The following is a 19,655-nucleotide window of genomic DNA, read 5'->3' on the forward strand; positions in this document are numbered from 1 at the left end:
ATTTCCACAACCTTGACATCCAAACAAGAACACATTTCCCTGCATTCATGTACAACAGCACCATTTGATAGAAAAGCTTTTCTCAGAAACACTGCAGGGCTAGCAGAGAAATTCTCTTTGAACTCGCATTTAGCTGCCTTAAAGCGAGACTATATAACTTCACAAACAGAATTTAGCACATTGTTATTAAAATAAGGTGTTTATTTATTAAGAAAGAAAGAGATGGCAGTTTAAACATTAGTGTATGGTCCCAGCAGTGAAGCGATTCATTTCCAATTGATAAAGCTTTCTAAATCTCTTCCTTTAACTGGGAATTGCAATTCAATTACTGAACCTGAAACATCCCATTTATTTAAACTGCGAGAAAGGCTGTGTCTTAAGGTTGTTTTGTGCATTAGTTTCCAAGTAAAACCTCATTGTTTCCTGTCCCAGAATATATACTGTAATAGCTGTGATAAGAGCCAATTTGCACTTGAGCAGGTTAGCAAATAAGCTTGAAACTATGCAGTTAGGAGTCGAGGGACTGGATTTACTGGACGTGTGTTTACTCGTATAGGGAGGTCAGAATCAAAGCCTCCAGAGGTGCTGCGGTACTCGGTGGGATAGATGAGGGACAGCGACCTGAGTGTGTGCTCCAGCAGACTGCAGGCAAGTGTGTACGCCTGTTTGCAGCGCAGACGCACACACACACACAGGATCCGCTCCAGGTCCCCCTGGAATTTTAACAGCTGTTCACCATCCACACGGGTTACCTAAAAACAACACATACACATACACATGAGTACATGCACACAGACACACAAACACAGGCAATTCAGTGGAGGGTTGTGTCTTAAATATTGTGGTTCTCCAGTAAATCACAGCATCTGGCTCACCCCACTCGCATTAAGCTCACAGGAGTAATAAAACAAAACAGAAAGGGTATCAATATGTTCTGTTTAACGACAAAGCCCCTCGATATTTATGACCGTGCAGGGTGCACACTGCAAAAAAACTCATTGTTTCATCATTTTTTTCCTCATACAGTGTCACAATAATTTTCCTATTTAAAAAAAAAAGTTCAAATGTTTCTTTGTTACACTCATTTTGGGTGTTTAGTTTCTGAAGTTCTGTTAAAACACTTGATAAAACCTTGAATCAAGTTAAATAGACAGACTACTTCAGCAGTAATGAGTTAACGACTCACACATACTGTATTCCCAAAACTGGAATAAAGTAGATATGCCAACCCCTCTGGCAGTCATTTCAATCATTTTGAGATTTAACAACATTTAAGGACCCTAGATAAAAGAAATTAGCAGGATTCATATTTTTTGGAGTGGTGGAGCCCTTTGGAAGTAATGGATCCCGGTCTCACCTCGGAGAGCAGCTGGAGATTCCACAAGCAGCTCCTTATCCAGCTTGTCTTCACTCTGCAGCTCCTCGTCTACACACACACACACACACACACACACAACACACACACACACACACACACACACACACACACACACACACACACACACACAACACACACACACCACACACACACACACACACACACACCACACACACACACACACACACACACACACACACACACCACACCACACACACACACACACACACACACACCACAACACACACACACACACACACACACACACACACACACACACACACACACACACACACACACACACACACACACACACACACACACACCACACACACACACACACAAAAATGAATAATGCACTCTGTATTGCTCCCCTGACAGACTGAACTCATTTTGCTGAATTGTGGGGTCTTTTCAGGTTTTATTCAGGCTAGAAGCATGGCTCTATGGTCTGTATCCACTTTAGTCAAAACTGAAATACTGAAATATGGGATGGCATCAACAAATAACACATAATTAGGCCAATTCAACACTTTTTGTTGTATACTGTACAGTTATTGCTTTATTACCTATTTGCTAAAAGGCACCATTTTCTAGGCACAATATTGATTAATTTACGAACAGTTATCACGGACCAACAAACAAACTTGCTTTTTAATTTGAATACTGTAATGGCTTTGCTTTACACTGTGTCTATTAAGATCTCCTAATTTATATATGATAATGTGTTAAATAGTCAAACAGATGGTGTGAATCAAAGGTGTGAATGCACTCATTAGATTCAAGAGAGATTCTTGTACTCTCTTCATGTAAACACATAACAATTGTATCCACACTACACTACACTACACAACACACCACACCACACACATAACACAGTGTGGTACTGACTGTCAGTGTAGTGGAAAATGACACTGCAGCAGTGAGGGACGAACAGGCGGAGAGACTCAGCGGGATGACACTGCACACACACACACACACACCACACACACACACACACACACACACACACACACACACCACACACACACACAACACACACACACACACACAACACACACCACACACACACACACACACACACACACACCACACACACACACACACACACACACACACACACACACACACACACACACACCACACAGCACACACACACACACACACACCCACACTTTATTTAGATGCAGAAACACATGCATGGAAAAATAACACTGGTAATAACTGATTTCGCCTAAAATGTATCAAAGTAAATAATAATAAAGAGTGAAAATGTAAGAAATAAAACATAGTATATAAGAATGTAACTACAGTGTGACATGAAAGTGAAGGTGCAGAATGAAAATGTGTTTTTTTTATAATGATAATAATTGTTCTTTCCTTCAACTATATCAACATCTTCAACATATGTACAAAGGTAGTCCACATGTCTCTGTTCTGTGTTCTGCTTAGTGAAATTCCAACACATACTGTACAGTACATTAAATAAGTGAGGCAAGGAGTCAGAGATAAAGGTTGATGAACACATACCTTTGCTGCAGCTCTGCACATGTCAGCCACCATCCTGCCTGACACACACGTCTCAAAGACGTTGGAGGTGGCAAAGTTAAACACCTTCTGTAGCGCCATCTAACACAAAGGTAAGGTTTTTCAAATGTACTAATTAATTACTTCAAATAAAAATACAGTGCATAACACACATTGACTTCAAAATATAAATAAATCCGCCAAATGAATGTGTAATGTAATTATTACCCTTTGATCTACCATTGTATTATCAATGGATATGTACCTTAAAAGTCCCTAAACAAAATAATAAAGTTAAATCAAACATATTCAGACATTTACATCACTTTAAAGGTCAGCTACAATATCTCATCAGGACTGTGTTTGGTGAGATTCATCAGCAAATGACTGTCATCACATTTTAGCCAAATACTGATTTGTGCAAGTGACACAGATCAACTTCTTCCAAAAAAAAAAACACAAATATAAATGTATTAATAAGTAAAATAACCAAAAATGTTGATGATAATGAATACGTTTCAGGGCTTTGAGGATAGTTTTCTGGATCAGAAGTGTCTGATTAGGGTCAGAGAATAGAGTACAATATATAAATGAATGCATTTCAAGGAGTGTGTGTGCTACCTTGTATAGTTCTAGAGAGCATTGTGTTAGGATGGTGTTAACAGTGGAGGACAGGCCCAGCTCCACCAGGCTCTCCAGCTGGTTCTGGGTATCGGTCTCCATCTCATCTCTTGTCTGTTCCAGGGTGCTGCTGTCTATCAGACCAAAACACCTGCACATACACACATACACAAGCACACACTTATACTCTTGTCAGCGATGAAAATGTCAACAGTGTTCAGATGACCAAAAAAAAGAAGGATGTTATCCGGCCGGCAGAGACAGCGATGCAGACAGGTGCATTTCAAGCAGAAAGAAATACATCCACACTAAGACGTTGACAACAAGGATTTACTAAGTGACAGTTTAAATGATCTTTACCTGTCCAGAAACTGGAGAATGAAGTCTTCGAATGCAGCTGAGGCAAAACACAGATTCTTCTCAATCTAAGAGGGAGAAATAGAAATAGTTTTTTTTAAAGGATGAAACAGCTAGCCTCGCACTGGCAACCTCGCATCGGTTTTTGACCCGTAGGGAGTGATACTTTGTTGCGCATTGACGAAAAGAATCCAGGAAGTGACTATTCACCCTGTAAAACTACAACCTGTCAAATCCCGACTTTTTCAATTAACTATAACATGTTTAAAAGTGAGTTAAAGAGCCATGCTAGCTGGCTAGCTAGCTTCTGTATTATAGTCTTTGTGCTAAGCTATGCTAACCAACTGCATATTCATAAGTCATAAGATGATGGATGGACTTTTATTAATCCCTCGTGGGGAAATTGTTTCTCTGCATTTGACCCATCCTAGTGTTAGGAGCAGTGGGCTGCCATTTTGAACGGCGCCCGGGGAGCAGTGTAGGGAACGGTGCCTTGCTCAGGGACACCTCGGTAGCACTTGGTCTTGCTGGGACTTGAACTGGTGACCTTCCAGTTGCCAAGCCAAGTCCCATTTCATATTCAAGAGATGGTTTCAATCCTTTGAGCTCACTTTCCAAACATCTCAAAGAAAAAAGCTTTTATGATGAATGCTGAGATTTTTGCTCAACATGTTGTAGATATTATGTTTATTTAATCTCTTTCCTGTCTAAATTGGTTATGTGTGCTGTGTGTGTGTGTGTGTGTGTGTGTGTGTGTGTGTGTGTGTGTGTGTGTGTGTGTGTGTGTACCTCCGTGAGATCGCTGTGTTGAGAAGGAGCAGATGAACAATCCACTAAAGGCACCAGCGTGCTGAAGGTAGCGATGAACTGGAACGTTATCTGGACAGAGAAAGACAACGGGGAACGGGATTAAATTACATCATCTGAAGTGATTAAGGCGCTGTGCTAAATAGCCTACCAGATGTCAGTGGAATCACTTTTTACATCAAATGTATAAATTCAATCTGGTGTGATGGATTAATGTAGTCTGGAGACAATGAGCACACAAAGAAAGAAAAGCAATCCATTTTACAATCCAAGCAGAAACTGAGGACAGTAATTGCGAGTTCTTCAAACTGAGATATTCATTCCACTTTCAGGAATTATTAAAATGATATACGAGAGTGCACGAGAGGGGAATTTAATCAGCAATAGCTCTATTGTCTACTTGTCTGACAAGTCCTCTTCATAATCAACACATCCATGACTCACCATGCACTTGCTGAAGTCATTGGGGTCAACCCCCGGCAGAGAGCCCATGAGCAGGGGGAGCACGTGTGCACGGCCCTCTGGGTAATGGTTGGTTGGGGAGACCAGGCTGCGAGCCATGCCGATCATGCAGCTGAGAGTGGCGGTGAGGGTGTGAGGCTCCGTCAGGGTCTCCATCGCTGCGTACATCCTTTTAAACACAAGATTCCAGGAGGTAAATTCAAATATGTGATGACGGAACAGTTTAAGGGGGTCACAGAGGGACAGTACATGGTGGTGTCCTGAAAACAACTAAGCTTATTATGATTCTGCCTGCTCACCAACACTGTCAGAGCCAATTTGAACTCCTTCTCTGAGACATAACTCAATCCATCCCGGATGCACATGCTATTAGATTTTGGGTGACCTACAATACTTTAGGATATCATTTTCAGATTTTTCAAATGCAAATCAACATGTATAAGAAATATTATAAATATTAGAGTTTTCTTCATGTATTGGCACACACTCTTGTGAAAGTTGTCTGTACAATCATGTGTACATTGCAAAAAGGAACCGCTCATGGCTAACTCGGAATACTTTAATGATGCCAATTAAAAATAATATAAGGACATTTACTTCACAGGGCATCGCAATCTTCTGTAACCGGCAACATTTATACTTCCTGTAAACAATGCCTAAAAATAACGCATTTTATGGGAACTGCGAGTTCTACAAAAAATAATGTTCTTTGGAGATACTTCTGACAAACACTCACTTCTCAAGAACAGCTGGTATGGCGAGTTCTGGTGTGAGGAGAGCCAGGTTCTGAAGAGCGAAGGCTGCATCCGCACTGCCGGTTTTACTGCACATCACAACAAAAGGGCAGATGAACAACAGGGTCAACAACCACACACATACACACAAAGGTAGATAATCACAGATTACGTTTCTTGGTCCAGATTTGTAATCGCTGACGCATTGTGGGTTAACTGGTTAGTGAGACACAGCAGGATTTGGACTAGTTATATAACTGAGTGATATTCTTAAATATTAAGGTTATGTGCAACTCTTGTTTTAACTACAATTCAACTACATTTCTCTGTTTTCATATATATTACTTCCTTACTATAAAAACACTTTAGAATGATGCTTTTAGTCTCCAAAACCAAAGGATAAAATAAATGTGGTTAAAAATAATGCAGACCAAAACCAGGCTCAAAAATGATTGTTTGGAGAAATACTGGTTATTAAATGTGGATTTTCAAAACCACCGGCTGTGAGTGTGCTGCAGATTTCTCACACCTACCTCCACAATGACACCTGTGGTGTCTATTCCTGTCTGTAGTAGAAATACTTTCTATCAGCCTTCCCACTTAGCACAAAGTCGGCTTGCACTGTCTTTGATTTTAAATGTCATCTTACAACCTATTTTTACAGACAGGCTTCTACTTCTTTTTAAGTTTCTCTCTCCCTTTTGTTGTAGTGTTATTTCACTTTTTCCCTTATAGTTTTCTGCTCTGTTGAATCAATATTTGCTGAATTATTTTTCTTGTTTATCATGTGTATATATATATATATATTACATGTCACTCACTATATATATATATATATATATATATATATATACTTTTGTTATCATCTTCTTACACATGTGTACATCTTGCTTTCTTTGCTCTGATCGTCATGTCATGTTAAGTTTGGTTCAATAGTTTTCTTATCTTATTTATATTATCTTGTGTAGTTTATATCATATATGAATGCATATGCCTTATTTACACGTGTGGATGTACAGTACATGTGTTATCACCTTTATAGTAATACCTTTCCCAAAGTGTTAACGTTTCTTTAGAGACACAGGTGTAACCATGGAAGATTGGGTACGTTCAGGAAGGTTATTGTTTGCTATCTGCCATTGTGCATTACCTGAACATGGCCAGCAGGGCGGCTCCAGTGAGGCTGCGAGTGAACTCCTGCAAGTCTTCATCAGTCAGTTTCTGACAATCAGGGACCAGCATGATCCAGCTAGGGGCAGCGTGACGCTCCCGGTGCACACGACGCACAACACTTGCCGGGAGACGCTGAAGCAGCCGCATCAGTCGGGCCTGCGCGCGCGCGCACACACGCACACACACACACACACACACACACACACACACACACACACACACACACACACACACACACACACACACACACACACACACACACACACACACACACACACACACACACACACACACACACACACACACACACACACACACACACACACACACACACACACACACACACACACACACACACACACACACACACACACACACACACACACACACACACACACACACACACACACACACACACACACACACACACACACACACACACAACATTAGTGTTATCATCCAGAGACACATTCGCAGAGTCTGCTGTAAACAGATTTGTGATATCGCTCTTTTCTCCGGCAGTCGTGCATTTCATTATAGTGTTATTGGTGTGAAGAGACACAGCCAAGTCCTGAATGACAGGTTATAAATCAAAGGGGTGTGACAGCAAACGGCTGAAAATGTCCTCTCTCAGAGTGTGTGCATGTTTGTGTGTGTGGGTGAGATAGAGACTTACCTGCCAGCTACCATGATTGGAGGGATGGTAGAAGGAGGCGATGCTGTTTAAGAGGCAGGTCAGCTGCTTCTGTGCAGGGTTTCCTGGTCCTCCCTGCAGGAATACAAGTCATGTTGTAGCAATAATGAAGCAGACATGAAGATATATGTTTTTAAATGTATTTTTTGGAGAATAACTGTGTACCAGAAGTGCTGAGATCCATAAAACCAAGTGTCCAATGTCATAGTAGGTGAGATACTGCGGTGCGACCATCCGACTGACCCCAACTGGAAGGTTCAAACTGCGCAGGATCCTGGTGAAGATCTACACACACACAATGCAGATTCTCATCTCACTCACAAGACCCAAGAGTCCTCAATAAAATACATTCACAGACACAATTGTACACAATTCTGCTCCTGACTCACTGTGGGAATATAAGGGGTCCAGTCGACGTAGCCGATGTTATCGTTAGCGAGGCGAGCAAACAGGTTCACTAGGTGCTGCAAGACAACACCAGACAAACACTCACAGCAGCACAGAGAACATTCCCAGAAGCAAAGGCCAAGAATTAAATATAGCCACTTTGAAAAAAAAGGAGATGTTTGAAAAGGGAGGAAGTGTGCACAGCTGCATGAAAGTAGAGCAGACGCACACATGGAACATCTTATCTGCATGCAGAGTGGAAACCTCCAATGCTCAAACAACATTTCAATCATGAACGTCAGGAAATATGTGTCATTCCAAATGACTGTATCTATTTCAAGGGAACTTGAAAGCGATGGGATTCATTGCACAATCATTTAAAAATGTTTCTAAAAATCCACCACTTGCTGTTGCAGATTTATGCAGACATTTGAGAGGTTGGATTTCCATTAATCTCAACATCATTTAACTTTGCTGTAACTTGAACGTTGAAGCCAGTAAACAATGAACTAAGAGTCAAATACATATCTTTAATTTCTTAATAAATACAATGCATGTTTTGTTTTCATATGTGTGTGTGTATGATTGCCTTACCCCTTCCCAGCTCGGCTGATTTTGCACTGATATCCAAAGGTTTATTAATTCATCAAACCACAACCTGCAAACACAAAAAACAACAAAATGTTATTCTCACAGCTGAAGCTGGTTTACCCTCATCTTTCTCCAATTCCCCAAAATAAGAAATCCCTCCCTCCCTCCCTGATCGATTCTGGAGAAGAAAGAAAAACAAAAGTGGAAAAATAGAGTGTTAAAGATGATGTATTGTGGAAACTGTGTGGAAACTGCTTTTAAATCCAACACTAAATCCAGATAAATAGCTTGCAAGGGAGAGAACACACTGAAGAATGTGGTGAACGCTGTGAAGAGGCTCGGCAGCTGGAACACAGCCATGAAGGGTGCAGAAAGAGGGGCAAAGGTTTTCTAAGGCTACAAAATCATAACGAAATAAAAAACAGTGGTGAAAGCTCTGCTAACATAAAAATAACATAATTATTATACATAATCGTAACTCCCAGGCGTAGATACAAAAATTGAGGTTATACATGACACAAATGCCCCTAAAAATGAAACATATTCTACCTTTTCTATGCTGGTAAGATTAACCCTTAAATAAATAAACAAATTGTGCTTTTTTAAAACCCTATGTGCTAGCTCTGGCAAGCTGCACTTGGGCGTATAATCCCTTTTCTAAATGGAGCCATTGAAGTTGGCCCACTTACTGGAAGCCCTGGCTGTGTTCCTCCTGGGGCATGATCGTGGGCAGGAACAGCTCCATGTTGCTGATGGCCTTCTGCATGACCATGTCAAACACACACAGCAGGGGGCGCCACTCATCCAGCATCTCCTTGGTGCAAGATGCAGGGAAATACCTTGAACAATTCACACGAACACAAAAACACACACATACACACACAGCAAGGACAGACGTGAGGACAAATATATGCAGACAGACTGCCGATACAAGTACACACATTGATCTGCAGCGCGCAGCTCAAATGGAGATCAAAGTAACACATTATCCAGAACACAAATTACATGATCACAGAGGATGAGACTTACAGTCTGCAGCTTTTGATCAAAGCCTTCAAAATGTGGTCCACCGAGCTGCAAACAAGCAGAGAGAGGAGGTGTGTGAGTGTGTATGGGAAGGATTTCTGTTCTAACGATGTTATGAGATCCACATAAAAAAAACCTTAAACACTCGGGCTGCAACTAACAATTACTTTCATCATTTAGTTGTTCAATTTTCAGAACAGAACGAGTGCCCATAAAAACTCAAGGTAACATCATGAAATTAGCTTGTTATGTCTGACCAACATAGTTATAGAGAAAAACTAAAAAGGAACGAGGGAAATCATAACATTTTTGAAATAAAAGAATGTTTGGCAATGTGGCTTGAACATTGACTTTACTTAATCATTTTTCACACTAACTTCTTTAGGAAACTGTCATGAAGTCGGTTCGTTTGTTTTGCCAGGCCATGTAAAATTGAACAAATTATGCTAGTAGATGACTGATTCAAGTTAATTTAATCATTTTTGGACAGATCTAAGCTAAGAGTTACACTCTGTTTCCAGTATTTATGCTAAAATAAGTAAGCTAGCTTCATTATTAGCGTACATACATACATTTTGATTTTGCCAGGCCATGTACTCTCCTATTCCCCAGCCATACTATTCTCTACCTGTCCACCAGATGTCCTCAGACCTCCTCACTAGTCACATGACTCACATGCACCTGCTCACCTGATTCCACTTCCCCTAATCAGCCCTGCAATAGCCCCTTTTCCCAGTCAGCGGCCATTTTGTCCATCTTGTTGTATCCTGTATCTGCCTCTGCCTGTCCGGTTCTGGTCAATTGGTATTATCTGTTACTTCTTTCTGGACTTCATACCCATGCCTGTAAGCTTTGGAATCTTTGTCCAGTGATAGTCATTAGAACCTTTTTGAAGCTTTGGGACTCAAACACATACTATATGGTGGCTTGCAAAATGTATAGCTACGTTTTTATCTCTAAAGGATGCACGCAAACATTCTGTGGTATCATTCTTCATCTCTACTTTAGTCATCTAATTGAACTGCCTGCCTTCACTGTCTACGGGCTAGAATGGTAATAGACAAGCCGATTTGCATTCTTGCCGAGAGTTACATGTGGATATGAATACTGATATCCCTATCATGTCTGTATGGAAAAGATTTACAGACTTACACTCTGTTTCCAGTCTTTATGCCAAAATAAGTAAGCGAGTTGTTAGGGGTAGCTTCCATACATACATAAGTGGCTTCACTCTGCAAGAGTCCTATTCGAATGTTTCCCAAAATGTCAAACATTTCAGGATAAGGCTTATGTTGGCAGTAACTCCAAACTAGACATAAAACGGGAACCTTGGTGGAAGAAAAAATACAATCTATCAAAACAGGTCAATGCAAAGGTACAACATCATACTTAGGGAACCAGACGAGTCCAAGGTGTTCATTTTTGGAGTAGACAGCCCTCTCGTACAGAGCATAAAGGGGTCGCCACGGCAACTGTAGGTCATCCCTTGACAGCAGTTCCTTCTTCCTGTTGAAAAAGAAGCCAATTATTAGCTGCCAGGCCTGGTTAAAAAATACCTTTGCAGGACTTTACTAAAATTATTTGAAATTCAAACCTTGGGGAAAAAAAACACCCGGTCAAGAAAAAATTAGGGTTAAAATGTTAGATGGAAGTGAGAAACAGCAGGGAGTCTGAAGGAGTCTGTAATTGCAGGAAAATGAATCACTACCTCAAAGGCAGTGCTCGGCAGCTAACTTCCAGACGTGTCTGCAAACACAGCACTGATGCTTTGAAGTCAATAAAGCATACCCGAACTGACAGCTTCAGACATTAGTAATTTGCAGGTGTAGACTCAGCTGGAAGAAAATATATTACAACACTCATACATGGCTGAATAGAAAGGAGACGCAGCATGCTGTCAAGTTACCTGGTTAATGGTGATTTTTGACAATCTGTTACGCTTTTAAGTTGAAACTAACTAATAAGTGCTTCATCATTTTTAAATCCTCCTGAGAAACTTCCACATTGCTTTCTTTAAAAAAAATTAGATTACGAGCTCCTGCACTAAATTTCCACATCTTCACATTCCTCTTGTATCCGTTCTCCTTCATCTTAAGGCAATGGAACAGACTCATTGCGGAGATTTGAAGAGTGTAGGAAAGAAGAGACAATTGGGAAAATAACGGTAATGTGCAAGGGATGAGAGGGAAAAAAAACTAAAAAGTAGCCAATTGAGATGATGTTGAGACTGATGCATGATGTTGAGTATCAAATTCATCTCTCCGCTGTGGGACTACAACACCGAAGCCCAGATCCTTCTGTCTTCATCTAATGCAGTGGTTCTCAAACTTTTTCTGTCAGGCCCCCCTTTTGGAGAAAAAAAAAAGTCGGGCCCCCTCAACACAAATAGTCACGTAATGGGCCAAGTTAACATTTATTAAAATAAATCAATATGAACGTGAGCATTCCTTTCAAAAAAATAAAAAAATCACTTTGCTAGAACAGTGATAATAAAACAATGCTCCATAAGTCTGTGTGCTCAAAAAATAAATACATAATACAATTGTGCAATCCCTTTTCTAGAACAATAAGTTATAATACTTGTCCACTTTGCAATCTGTGCAAAAAAATGAAAAGAAAGAAAATGCTGATATTTGGCAAAAAAGTGTGTCTTATCACAACATTAGTGGCTGCAATGAGCCTGTTTTGCACTGCACATTTCTTCTAAACGGTGTTGCAGGCTCAGTGGCGGCGCCAGAGATTTATTTTGGGGGTGCTGTGGGGTAGCTTGACATTTCATAGAGGGTGCTCAAACATGTATGTACATTAATGTACCGGTCGCTACAGTTGAATTTTCTAATGGAACACTCCCCACACGGCATATAGGTGTAAGCAGGGGTAAAGTGTTATTTTTATAGGTGGTGGACCTAACATCCTCTAGGGGAGTCCAGGGAAGATTTTTTTTAAATATTGAAGTTAAAAGCATCAATCTGGTGCACTTTGAGAGCAACATTAAGAGATCTATGGATACATCTCTCAACACCCATATGAAACAGAACTGTAAGCAGATTTTCTTTTTCTTTATGGATATTTTAATCACTCCCCTTTTAAACTGTATTCTTGTTTATTAATAACAACTTTTTTTTTACTGTCATATAGTATTTTATACCTGTTTTTCATTTATTCTCATATTTTTGTATAACTATAATGATCATATAAAGATTACATTACATTACATTGCATTTAGCTGACGCTTTTATCCAAAGCGACTTACAATAAGTACATTCGACCAGGAAGACACAACCTTGAGGAAAACAGAATCATATAAGTACATCAGGTTTCATAGAGCCAAGTATTTCAGGTGCTACTCAACTGGCTTTAGATAAGCCAGTCCTTTATTAGTATATAAGTGCTCTGTTAGCAGTTCTTTGTTAGTCATTCTATCGCTCGAAGTGGAGTCGAAAGAGATGAGTTTTCAGTCTGCGCCGGAAGGTGTGTAAGCTTTCTGCCGTCCTGATGTCAATGGGGAGCTCATTCCACCATTTAGGAGCCAGGATAGCAAATCCACATGTTTTTGCTGATGGGAACTTGGGTCCCCCTCGCAGATATGCCTTTACCTCACTGGTTGTAGAAAAAGCTTCTTATATTCGTTAGCATAGCCAGCTAACCAGATGCTAATAACAACACAGTTATTGACTGTATGACAGATGAACAGATCGCCACTGGGCTTACAACTAAAGCCACGCAAAAACGGCGGCATGTGTACGGCTCCTTATGGGTACTGCAATTTTTAAAGTCCCGGAGCGGCGTTCTGGTGCTCTCCAGCAGAACTACACCCCTGTCAGACTAGACATATACCACGTGATGACACTTTAGGCTTGTGTTGTGTTCAAGGACCCTGAACACAACACGTGCCTGTTTGCGTGTGTTTATAAATTAACTCCAGTGCTGTATCAAATGGTCTCGCGGGCTGTATACGGCCCAGGGGCCAGAGGTTCCCCACCCCTGGCCTAAAGCAATACATGTACTGTTTCAAATGTGTGGGTGTGCAAATAAGTACAAACTTACTCAAGGAACATAAACTGCAATATCCTAGAGGTATTCTGATCAGGTATTCTGCAACTTCAAACTGTACTGCATTTCAGAGGTAGAAGCTGTACTTTTAAATACATTTCTAAAATGTAATATTTTAAAGGTCACCTATCATGCTATTTTTAGGCAATAGCATATGTCTCAGACATATACAAATATATAAAAAACATGTCTATGAAGTGTTTTGCTCAAAATACCAAACAGATCACCCATTCTAGTCATGCCTCATATCCCTCTATGTCACTTCCTGTTTCCATAGTGCTGATTTTATGTATTAAGCTTTAAAAAAAACAGAAATGATAAAAAAGAGGGGCGGAGCTTTTGCCTGCTCATGTGGGAGATTATACCGGCAGAAACTGCTGTGATGAAACGCCATATCATGGATCATCAAGGATTATTTCTGAAACAGTATGGAGCTCGAAGGCTTTCTCTCTTGCCGGTTATACCACAAGATGAGTTCCTTTTTATTTCCTGCTTCTTCACACACATGCTCTCCAGTACAGGTTAGCTCTGAGTGTTAGCGATGCTAATGTAAACACCAACCATATTACGTCCAAAACAGTCGGGCATTGTTTCTGAAAGCAACGCTTCTGATAGTGCTGTGGGTCCGCTGCCGATATGACGTCAAATCGGCGCAAATCTAAATCAGCTCCGTTATACCCCCGTTTTTTGGAGGTTTGGATACAGAGGAAAAGAGAGAGGGTTTTATTTTCTGACGCTACGTGAGTTTCCTGACACACCGGGGACACATAGGTATGTATAAAATACATCAAAAAGTGCATGTTGCATGATAGGTCCCCTTTAAGCTTTTACAGAGGTACAATAATCCTCTTTTTCTTAATAAAAAGCAAAAATTGGACAAAAGGAAAAACTGTTGAAAATCAATGTTCTGCATAATAGCTTTTTTACTTATGACTCAGTAATTTGATTACATTTTGCTGATAATACTTCTGTACTTTTACTCGAGCAACTTCAATGTAAGTCTATCACCATTTATTTTTATGCAGTTTCAACATTTCTACACTTAAATTGACACATTTATAGCTTTGTGCAGAGGTATCTGCTCTCTGAGCACCTTTTCAAACAACTTTTTTGTTTTTCTTTCTTTAAGTCTGCAGGTTGTTTAAGGTCCAAATGGCAGCAATCCAAAAGGCAGAGAGGTAAGTGAAAAATCCACTTTAACACGTCATGGGCCTTGACACCGCTTCACATCCTGTAGCACAGTGACGTTTGCCAACCTGTGATCTCATTAAACTAAAGGATGCCTAAGGGCAAGAGCGGGTGCAGCTCTAGAAATGTACTGAGTTCTCCACGCTTAAATAATATATCTGAATATATTATATAGCTTGTCATACTGACTTTTAATAGGGCCGGGAGTGGTTCAGTCTGTAGGGGATTGGGGATTGGACTTTGGACCGAAGGGTTGCCGGTTCACGTCCCCGATCGGACCAAAATATACGGAGTGTGGACTGGTACTGGAGAGGGGCCAGTTCACCTCCTGGGCCACTGCCAAAGTGCCATTGAGCAAGGCACCTAACCCCCAACTGCTCACTGGCGCCGGCTAGACTGGCTGCCTCCGCTCTGACCTCTCAACTGCATGTGCATCTGTGCATATAACTGTGTGTGTGTATATGGATGTGCATGTTCTAAAAAGTGTGTACTGCATGACCTGTATAAAAACGCATTTGTGTGTACGACAGAGTGGAAACTGAATTTCCCCCTCGGGGGATTAATACAAGTCCATCTTCTCTCTTCTCTTCTAATATTCATGTCGAATTTCATTAGTCATAATAAGCTATTTCATTATGCAGTACAGCAATATAACCCAAACATGCTACTCCCCAGGCACGTCCTCCAGCTTCTCTTCGGGGATCCTGAGGCATACCCGAGCCTCATGGGATATGTAATCCTCCGAGATGTGGGTCTGCCTGGGGCTCCACTCCTCAGGTGCCCCTTTCACACCAGCGCCTTTTCAGCTCCGGCTCGGAGCTAGAGCCTGAAAAGCGCCGGGTTTTCCTGTTCACACTGCAGCGGCGCCGGCTCTTAGCTCCGGAATCCGCTTCATTTCCAGCTCCAAAAAATTGTCGGTCCAGAGGCAAGAGCTTTGGAGCTAAGAGGCGACGTCGCTTACGTCTCTCTTACGTTGAGGCGTGCAGGAAACTAAACCCACCTTCCCTGAACATGGGTCGACTGTTATGCCTGCCTACAAGGAGTAGTGCCTATAAACACACTTTATAAAGTCAGGCAACACTAACCAGGCTTCGTGTGATTCTGTTTATTTGTACCTTACTTTGACCATCCGTTCACTGCTATCGATCATTGTGGAGAGAGGCAGACGTGTTGTTTTGTATTATTCCAGCTATCGGATGCAAGTAGTCAGTTTAGCTTCGGTTGCTATGCTAACATCACCCGTTTAATACCAGAGAAACTTTCATAACAGCGTTGTGATACCAAACAGTGTCAATTCAGACTGACACACATTCACTTAGGCTAAGGGGAACTGGGGATATGCATCAGCTGCTTGAGTGAGTCGGACAGTGAATACTTTAGAGCGGCCGCTGCAGTGTGAGCTAACCGGGAGCTAACGGGAGAATAAACTCCCGTGGAAGAGCAGCCAATACTGCAGCGGTCGGTAAATGCTGCAGAAACACATTAATAAACAATGAACCACGGCACTCTGGAGAAAAGCATAAGGTTGGAGAAGTCGTTATTCAATTTATTCTGGCTTCGTGTGATTAAAAGCAACACGATCCTCGACCCGACGCAGTTGTTGTTGTTGTTGTTGTTGTGAGCGCCGTAATGGGTGCCGTTGGGGGGCAAATCAGCGATGTAAATGGTGACGTCATGACGCAGCAGGGGCAGCTCTGGGGCGCCAGTGGGCCGTGTGAACAGAGCGGGAGCTGAAAAGGGAAACCGGAGCTGAACCAGAAAAGCTCCCGCTCGGAGCTAGAAACTGAAAAGCGCTGGTGTGAAAGCCACAAGGGATGGGTCCAGGTCAGATGCTTTAAATACCTCAACTGGCTTTTTTACTCATGGGAAGCAAAGAGCTGCGGTTCTACAAGCTCTATAGAGATATCTAAGCTCAGGCCTATATGCATCTGTGTGTATATGTGTGTATCTGTGTGTATCTGTGTCACACCAACTTGAGAAGCTGAATGAGCAGCCTGGCGTAGCCTAGCATCATGTTAGGCTCCAGGTTCGGCAGTGTGACCAACTCATACAGCAGCTTGATGAAGAGGATGTGGTCCTCTTTGCTGAACCTGCGGCCGTACAGCTTCAGAAACCTAAAGGGTGGAGGTAAGGAGGGAAAAGTGTCCATCAGTGAGCAGATAATGACTTCCTGCAGTTGACCCATATACTCAAAACATCGTAAGTGATCAAAATTATAATAATAAACTATTTGTAATTGATATAGCAAATTTTTTAAATCAGAAATGGCTTTAATTAAAAGCAAAACGCACTGGATGAATTGAACTAAAAAACTGAACATAATTATACAGAATAACAAACAAAGTATTATTTTAAAGTGAGAAAGTGTTTGCCGCCCTGATCTCAGACATGTTTTTTCCAAAGTCCAGGACCCGGGACTGCAAGGGCTCTGATTTCTCTGTGCGTATAGATTCAGCGGCACAATCACTCAACAACAAACCTCGACTAACCTCATTGACTTGATGCCAATTGTACAAAGTGAATTAAAAGTCCAGCCTTATAGGCAGATCACGATGCCCTGATGCTCTCTCAAAGAGGAACACCATGCACCTTTAATTAAGAATTCCAATACCTTTGCATGGCCTATAGTTTAAGAAATATTTGTGAACATGACTCAAAGCCAGAAATCAGATAAGTCAGTCTAAAACTTGCTATGTCATCGAGTTTAAATTATTTAATTATTGTTCTGCAGGTCTCCCTTGAAAAAGAGATCTATGATCTCAATGGGACCAATCTGAATAAATAAAGGTTTGAAATGAAATGAAATGTTATGAAAGGCAATAAACTGATGAACCCAAACATCGTTTTATGCCAATATGAGCTTCGTCCTAGTGTATTTTTGTTAAGTGCCATAACAGAAAATGTCCCCATGAACACAGAACTTTCTCAAGGCTGCTCTCAGTTTCGTAAATAACATCTCACATTGTTGGAGCATCTCCAGATTGTATCCATGATGATGACGTCACACATTTAAGTTTTGGCAAGCTAATCTTTTCAATTTGTGAGAGTTGTTTTCATGTTGTCAAATACGCTTGAACTGACCACATGAATGAGATGTACGAATTGTAATGGGCGTAGTTTCCATTTAAATCTTTTTGATATGCTTGGCACTTTATCCCCCCTGCAATAGACCTGAATAACTAATGATGAATATTTTTGTTTTAATGAGTATTTATTTTGTCTTTGACCACCTGGAAGTTCTTGCCCACTGCTATATAAATCAAACATAATTGACACAACACACATATTATTGCACATTTCTGAAGCTGATTCATTTCGTTGTTGTCGTCAATATTCCACAGTATTGCGATTGTGTGATATAAATAACTTTATTTATGACTCCTAAGTGATTACTTAAGAGTTTTCTCCGGAGGACAGCCTGACTTAACACTTACGAGAAGAGCTTCCTGCACCACAAAGCGACCCCGGGCCACAGCTCTCTGAGGAGGACGGCTCTGGACAGGTTCGCCTTGATCTCCGCCAACAGCTCCGTGGCCTCGAGCTCCAACCGGTCGGAATAAGGCAGCATGCTGTTATACACGATCACCTTCTGGGAGATGAACCCTTCCATATCTCCATCCATGTTCCAAAATAGTCGGGTTACCTTTCCGCCTTGTGCGTAAAAACCCGGTTCCTCTTATATCTAACGGGTGTTATGCTTTCCACACTGCCGAGGTTAGACGGCATAATAATCCTCTGTGTCCAGGCGGAAGAAGGCCGATCACAGGGGAAAGTGTGGCACGCTAATTGAGCTGTGTAAAGCCCTGAGCGCGCGCGCATTGCTAGTTTGACCTGCAATGTCAGAGCGCTGCCACACCTCACAGGTAACCACAGGGGGTCGCTGGGCTCGTGCACTCGAACACAAATGCCCACAGGTCGCTCGAGAGGGATTATGAATCTTTGGCAAGGCTTTGATTTCAGCACCACCGATGCCATTAAGAGAACACTTTGATATCTTAAGGCTTTCATGTGTGGAGGAAACCTGGAGGGCATCATTCCGGACTACAGATCCCAGAAGGCTGTGTTGCAAACTAACATAGCTAGAAAGTGGATTAATGCCTTTCTCCTGTTCTACTGACCCACAGTGGATGTTTCTGGGACAAACAATGGGTGTCTGTCTTTATTGAATCAGCATCCATCTCTATGGGGAAATTGTTTTAAATTAAACGTTATGCAGCTAACACATGTTATTGTTTGTATGCCTTTTAAAAGTATTTATTTCTGTACAACATTCTAATAAACAAATCCCTCGCAAATCCTGCTGATGAGATCCATGCCACGCTTTGTCCCGACCCTCTCCATTCTTGAATTGCTGTGCACCTTTCCATGTCAATCCTTTTACTTTAAGCCAGTGTAATTCTCTGAATTCAACATGCTTAAGAGTTGTGAGGCCATTGCAGGACATTAAATGGCCTGGCTGTGGCAGTAAGGTTGCTACTTACACTGGAAGGCTATAAGCATAATTCAAATGCCCTTGAGATCTTGTCACCTTTGGAAAATAGGGGTCAAATCTGTAAAAAAAAAAATGCTTGATTGCACAACAACAACAACAACAACAACAACAACAACAACAACAACAACAACAACAACAACTCATGATAGCATTGCATTCTTAAGT

The 19,655-nt window shown here is 41.3% G+C and overlaps 1 protein-coding gene across 1 annotated transcript in view; it reads right to left on the reverse strand.

Annotated features, from left to right (window-relative positions):
- The window catches only part of psme4b (proteasome activator subunit 4b), a 27,490-nt gene extending 8,870 nt beyond the window's left edge, over positions 1-18,620 (reverse strand). Inside the window, 20 exon segments of the mRNA XM_034107114.1 lie at positions 549-752; positions 1,358-1,384; positions 1,386-1,426; positions 2,270-2,339; positions 2,909-3,007; positions 3,527-3,677; positions 3,887-3,951; positions 4,673-4,762; positions 5,135-5,321; positions 5,889-5,975; positions 7,037-7,215; positions 7,736-7,828; positions 7,919-8,038; positions 8,143-8,217; positions 8,735-8,798; positions 9,421-9,570; positions 9,761-9,805; positions 11,147-11,263; positions 16,972-17,112; positions 18,433-18,620. Coding sequence (XP_033963005.1) covers positions 549-752; positions 1,358-1,384; positions 1,386-1,426; positions 2,270-2,339; positions 2,909-3,007; positions 3,527-3,677; positions 3,887-3,951; positions 4,673-4,762; positions 5,135-5,321; positions 5,889-5,975; positions 7,037-7,215; positions 7,736-7,828; positions 7,919-8,038; positions 8,143-8,217; positions 8,735-8,798; positions 9,421-9,570; positions 9,761-9,805; positions 11,147-11,263; positions 16,972-17,112; positions 18,433-18,620 — 2,193 coding nt within the window.
- Between the last annotated feature and the right edge of the window lie 1,035 nt (positions 18,621-19,655).

Source organism: Pseudochaenichthys georgianus, chromosome 19 (genome assembly GCF_902827115.2).
Source record: "Pseudochaenichthys georgianus chromosome 19, fPseGeo1.2, whole genome shotgun sequence".
NCBI lineage: Eukaryota > Metazoa > Chordata > Actinopteri > Perciformes > Channichthyidae > Pseudochaenichthys > Pseudochaenichthys georgianus.